The sequence below is a fragment of the Apium graveolens genome, chromosome 6, assembly GCF_009905375.1.
Source record: "Apium graveolens cultivar Ventura chromosome 6, ASM990537v1, whole genome shotgun sequence".
Classification (NCBI taxonomy): Eukaryota; Viridiplantae; Streptophyta; class Magnoliopsida; order Apiales; family Apiaceae; genus Apium; species Apium graveolens.
The window spans coordinates 55639041-55646163 of record NC_133652.1 but is presented as its reverse complement, the minus strand read 5'-3'; the positions used below and the strand labels follow the sequence as shown (position 1 = coordinate 55646163).

Here is a 7123-nt window from a genome sequence, read left to right as displayed (position 1 = left end):
AGGTAAACATAACAGGAGTTAAAGGAGGGAGCAGGTAGTATGACTGTATTATTGTTGTTGTGACACTTTCTCGAACCACTCATATCTCTCTCCTCACGTCCTCACTGACACTGATGAATGCATTGCAATTTGCACCACCACCACCACCACCACCGTACGCGGCCACTCCAACCCACGTTACGTATTAAAAGCAGATAACACCAATATCTCGGGGTGAGGACTCAGAGGACACAAGTTATAGTAATAAATAATTAAATTATAAATGGCCTGTATTTTCTACTGTTGGGCTGCTCTGTTCAGTACCATAGCCGGCGTTATTCATGGGTCCTTTTTTTACGTCTAAACACTGTACTGCATCCCCCCCCATTGCCCTTTTTTCTTTTCTATATCTGAGTCTGACTCTGACCCTGACCCATTATTTTATATTTTCTGGGGCTCCCCATCTTTTAAAGTTGCCATGCAAATATCAAGATCTGTGAACGGACTTCACACGTGGTGGAGCCACCGTCAGTGTTTATTACTCTTCGGTTTTCAGTCCGACATTATAAGATTATTTCGTGCCAGCCTTCATGACTTGTGATATGAATGTGGGATCTGTACGATTCAATTATGTTGCTACAGTTGTATTTAACTTGTTTGATTACAATAAAAATACTACTCGCAGATTACTACTGTGAATTAACAACATTTGATGTTATTGCATTTGTGAGATTCATAGTAATGGAGAGGAGTATATTTTATTGAAGGGGTTGATACGATAACACGGCATTAAGAAATATTAATTATGAAAATAGTCATTCATAATTATCGATACTCCCATAGTTAATAGTTTACCTCATAAATTACGGAATCTGCCCAAAACAAGAGAAAGAAAATATACTCCAACAAACTTTAATACATATCTATGTCAGTACAAGATGTGAATTGAAAGGCTAAATTATAAAAGAATTGACCTATCTTAAACAGCACGCCTAGCTGGTAAAGTCTAGGGGCCAGCAATTATGGTATAAAGCCATCTCTCCATTTAGGATGGGGGGACAAGATTTTGATATTCCTTTGGCATTTAGTCAATTTGAGCCACCCCATACTCGATCATTTGTCCTCAATTTGAGGACCCTTGACAATGTCATCCCTCACTCATCCATTCCTAATTTCAAATTTCACCCAATTTCTAATTTAAACCAAATGTCACATCCTTAATCTTGTCCAACAAATATTATCCAACCACTTGATCCAACTTTGAATCTTATAAACTTAAATCATGTTTCTTGGACCATTGAGCTTCACATGTGACAAGGTACCATCATTTTCGAATAATACACAAATACATTATACAATTTTATCTTCACTTCCCATTTGATTTTAATAAAATTACAAAAGAAAGCTATGATATAGCTTAAGTAGTAAAAATTCACTATTTCAGTAATAAATTCCAAAATTTGTCGGAACAATTGGGAAAAAAAATAAAATAAAAGTAGTATGGGAAAGAAATTATAAATTCAACAAAAAAAAAGCAAAAATGAAATTTAATTTCAGTTAGTCTATACATGAATGTCAAGAATTGGTATAAGTTAATCAGAAAGATTGACATGCACAGAAGCATTCATGCTTGAATTACACACTGGACACGTGGACTGCAAAGTGGTCCCACAAACCGTACACAAACACAAATGCCTACACGGCAGCAACAACACACACGACTCCCGCTCTCCACATTTCCGGCACATCTTATTTCCCACGCGCCGCCGTGCACTCACTTCCTCCTCCTCATCACCGCCAGAACTCCCGCAACACGACTCCGCTTCTTCCCCCAAATTCCCGGGCACAACAAACTGCCGTTCATCGGAAACTTGCGCCAGCACTTGCTCTAGGTTAGAACGGAGTGACATCACGGTTGCTTCATTAGTTTGTGCTAGGTCTTTCCATAATTGATTTTCCACGAATAAATTTTTGACCCTGTCTTGAAGTGCGTGATTTAATTTAGCAATTTTTTGAATCTCTTCGTCTTTTTCTTGTAATTTCTTCATCACTCTTTCTCCTATTGCTGATACTAATATTCTCGCTTGTTGCTTTTGTCTTTCTTCAATCTCCATTCTTATCTTCTTTGTCTGCACATTCACAAAACAAAAATTCGAGTTAGAACTAAACAAAACAAAAAAATATTAATGCAACGTATTAAGAGTAGTTTTAGGCACATAAACACGTAAAAACCAGTTGTCACAAACTTTTAATTCATAAAAGTGCAGAACAATTGTTTTCGTGTTAAAACTGTTTTTAGACCAGTACGATGTATGATGTGATTTGTTTACTTACATGTTGTGCGATGATTTGATCAATCTCGAGTTGCTGTTGTTGCATCTGGACCGGGAAATTGTGTTCGAAGTCGTGAACATGAGAGTGCTGTTGTGGAACAATGACTCGGTTCAACTCGTTCATGGAGTCTCGAGAGCGTTTTCGTGGATGAGATGGGAAATTATTATAAGTGAGTCCACTCTCGGCTTTCATTGAATTTTTGGCTTCAATTACAGATTGATTGAACGGTAACAAATCCTCCGCCATTGCGCCAAAACTATTATCGTATCCGTAGTTGTTTGTGATGATTTGCTGAGGGAAAATATTCATGTTAATGTATCTAGCTTCAACGGCCATGAAAGAAGTGAATTGTTCAAGTGGGAGAGAGGAATAAAAAGGGAAAGTTAAAGTGAGGAGAAGATGGAGGAGTAATGCAAATAGGGTGAATGAATGTGTTTGGTTTATATTTAAAGGGCCTAAAAAGGTGAGGTGAGGTGATGGTGGTGGATAAATATTAAATATATATTTAATGTATTATTAAATCCAAGTCAAAAACAAATTATGGAGCGAAAGAATGGGATTCTAGAGCGAGAGGAAAAGGCGTGATTCTAGAGCGAGAAGGGTGATGGAAGAAGTATAATTGGGGTAGTGCTAAAGATAAAATAAAATACGTGTCTCTAAAGTCAGTAACAGCCTAATTGATGCTGATTTGTGTTTAGCCGTGAACATCTGATAAGTAATGTGTTTGTTTAATGTCGATCTTGACTGGGCAATCCGTTTTCTGTTTTATTACTTCTCTCCAGACGTGATTAAATTCCAACCCATACTCTGTGTTCTGGTCGGTTCAAATTTATATTTTAAACGGGTGTTTTGGACACACATAACTCTTTTTATTGCTTTCATTTATAAACAATGCATCCTGCTCCTGTTTCCAAGTCGTTCGTCTTTTTCTCTATATTTTTAAGTGCTTCGCTCGCCTATTAAAATTCAGAATTTTTAAGTTTTTTTGGAATTCAAATATAGAATATATATGAAATAATTACGTAATAACTAATACATATGTCTAGCTGCGTTCTTCCTCTTCTCTTATGATTTGTTCTCAATCGACGGGTTTTCACTAGTTTTCTCTGATAAAAAGTCCGAATCTCTTTATATTTTTTTTCATTCTCGTTATTTTTCTTTCAATGATACCCTACTTTTTGAGTATTTGTGTATCTCTCCTCTTGAATTGTGTGTTTTGTCTCTACCTTTGTACCGTTTGTTATGTTTTTTAGTTACTTGGTGTTAAATCTGTTAGGAACAAGTTTATTGAAATTTTTGGTGATCCGAAAAGTCTGTATCGAATCTGGGATGGTAGTGATTATTCCGAGAGCTCTTTCACAACCAAAGATTGTTCATTTGTCACAATTTTACACTTTTGACATATTTATAGTTTATATTCGGCATGTACATAGTCGGGATGCTTTCGGCATGTCTGTAACTGGTATCCGGAATGTAGATAATTGGGGTATCGATTCTCCAATATCAGTTTATGCAATTCGTGAATCTACACGCTGGGATAACAATGGTTTTTATGTGATATGGTCAATTGTGGAGTTGGGTGTTTTCAGAGATGTTGGTGCAGTCTCGATCGTTTAGGTAGTCTTTGATTTTATTATTAACATCAATTTTTTTAAAATTATATGTGTTAAAAAATCAGAAATAAATCATTTAATATTTTTAGTATATTATTTATTTTATAACCTGGTTGTATCGACTGTTGGGGATTTGTCCCAACTGTGTTATCTTCAAATTAATGAAATCTTTTTGTTTGCCAACAAATATCGAACATATATTATATTTAATAATATTAGTTTTAAAAAAAATATTCATTAATTAAAAAAAAGTTTATCCAAATGTACATGTCGAACAAGAATACCCCATTTGGATAGCAAACCTTATTCTACGAAAAATATATTAGGACGAATCCGCAATTATAATATCCATATTAATAATCTTCTGTACACTATAAAAACATGTAAACTAACATGAATAACTGACATGAATTTGGGTCGATTATCTTTGAATGATCGTCCATATTATATCTTTGCCTCAAAAATTTTTATAACTGTATAACAAGCTATAAAAAATTAATTGTAAAACTCACTAAATTTTAAAAGGTAAAATAACATGTATTTCGTAGGTGATTAACTTTGTTTGAAGGAGTAGGAAATGAACATGTGCGTTCTTTTAAGCTGGAATCACCATTCTCAATAAAATATCATAGAGCATATCTCTTAACATATTAATGTTGTTAACATATATAATAATAATACTATTATCATTGGATAGTATTAATAACAAGTCGTATTGTAATAAAACATATTTTTCTCTTCTCTACACTTTGTCATGGTATCAAGACTTAAGTTATTTCAATCCAGAATAGATTCATGAAGAGTAAATCTCGGTGGCTTCCACATGTCATGTATAAAACACGTGTTTCGATTATTGTTTCCTCTCATCTTCTTCTCCAAATCGAGTTATGTTATTTTTTCTTGGATGATTTCCACCAGGTCGCATGTTACATATGTGCAAAATTGTATTATACCGTCTTATAGATCTTTACACTCCTAGAACTCAAAATATTATACCACCTAAAACTAGTATTTCTAGTAGGTTTAATTCCACAATGCTTGGTATCCTAACTAAAAAATAAAAGTATAAAATTTCTGAAACATCATCTACACCTACAACTTCATTTAGCATGACTAGAGAGTTTTTTCATATAACTATGAGTTGGATGAGGATTTTTCAATACTAACATGGTGGAAGAATCATGAGAACCAATTTCCGGTATTAGTTAAAATTGCAAGAGATATTTTAGTAATTCACGCCTCTACAATTGCTTTCGAGTCCGATTTTAGTGCCGGTAGAAGAGTGTTGGACGAGAAGAGATCAAGTCTTGCACCAGATATGGTCAAGATATGTGTTTGTAGAAAGGATTAGGATCAAGCGGCAAAGAGACAACAAGGGAGGAAAAAAGATGACTCGGACGGAGAAGAGGATACTTGGATGACGATGGACACTTCTTTGGAATCGGGCACGTCTGCGAACGATCCACAAGAATAAGTAAAATTTGAATAATTGATAAAAATATTTTTGCCATGTAATTTTAGAATTTGTTATGTTTTATATTTTATTTAAAATGTAAGCACGGTTTGTTTCATTTTTTTAGAGAGGAATCCTCTCAAATCACTTGTAACATTTTTTAATTAATAAAATTTATAGAGGTACCGTCCTCTTTTCCTTATTTTAATACATATTAGTTTTTTAAATTCGGAAATATATTTCAACAGAAAAAATGAAGATGAAAAAAAGAAAAAAAATTGATTCTCACTAATCACAAAATACCTTATGGTTCTGCTGTCACTTGCACTACACAATTATTTTACTTTTTGATTAAAATAATTAATTATAAATATTATTATGTTGACAAAAAATTTACAAATTAAATTAATCAATTTATTCTGATGAAGTTACAACAACTTATTAAAAAAAAGGGAAAGCAACCAGCAATTCGCGAGTTAACCGCATGCAATCTCTCTTTTGTTTATTCAGTTTATTCGCTGATTTGCCTGAACCGTTTTATTCTCCAGATTCGCGTGCCGTTCACGAGTCGTCTAATTCTGTAATCAGCACGGCTCGGCCCGGGCCGTATATTCTCACAGGTCGTTCACGATTTCAGTTGTCAGCGAACCGGCCCGTCCAAAATGCGGCCCGGCACGCTCGGCTCGCTCGTTTGACCGGCTCTAGCCCCCTCATCCAGGTTCATAGTGCATGCACTTTATCCCCGTTCATACCACTTAAAGCGAGATTTTAATATATTCTTAATGTTTACTAGCACTAGAATTTACAAATTACTTTAAATACCCTTCATTATTTTACTCTGCTAAATCATTTGCTTGCCCTTTTTGGTCATTAAAAATTCAGCTGGATTATCCATAAGAACCATATTGACCCAGTTGTAACACATGGGTTCGTCCGATTTCAATGTGACAGTACAAAAATACTATACTTAGTCGGATACTACATCCACTATCAATGGGTTCCGGGTAACCCAACTTACTATCCAACAGATTTGACGTGTCACCAACATGGTAACTACCATGATAAGAAAGTTGATAACAACAATGACACCTTATTCTTCAGACAAATAAGAAATGTAGCATTAATCTTGCTGATCACAATTATTCTCTACTATTTTAAAAGAAAATTAATCAATTAATCATTTAAAATGTTTGATTTTTTTAACATTTATTTTATAACCTTAAAAACTATTATCCTCACCACACTACTCCATATATATTACATTTAACATTTTTATTGAGATTTAATATCCTCAACAATAATTTGGTAGCGATTAATATATTACATGAATCAATAAGAGTAATAGTCATATAAATTATTTATTAGCAAATTACACCCTGCAAAAATATAGATAAAGTTCTAATTGATTCTTTATATGATTTACAAAATCAATAATCCAAATAATATCATACATGTCCATAATTCATGCTATAATTGATTTTTTATGATTAGAAAATCACTAATTTATTATTTGAATCATGGAAACCGTTATTAAGTGTTGATTTGTCGATATATACATCAATTTCTCCCATTAATTATGTCTCAATCACATATATAAATCATGTTCGTCCTTTCACACAAAATCATATATTCCCACGAATAGTTAGCACCCACTACACAAACGTAATAATACTCAACTATTTCTGATTTTCTATTTTCTCATGGTTTTTTATGTATCTATCATGTAGTTAAAAGTTGAATTGAT

General features: G+C 33.7%; 1 protein-coding gene across 1 annotated transcript; it reads right to left on the bottom strand.

Moving 5' to 3' along the window:
• Positions 1-1509: 1509 nt before the first annotated feature.
• Positions 1510-2741, bottom strand: LOC141668723 (BOI-related E3 ubiquitin-protein ligase 1-like). Its single transcript, XM_074475711.1, has 2 exons — positions 2314-2741; positions 1510-2108 (listed from the first exon to the last, which is right to left on the bottom strand). Exons 1-2 carry the CDS (start codon positions 2647-2649, stop codon positions 1572-1574), a joined length of 873 nt encoding a protein of 290 aa, XP_074331812.1. The 5' UTR covers positions 2650-2741; the 3' UTR covers positions 1510-1571.
• Positions 2742-7123: the final 4382 nt, after the last annotated feature.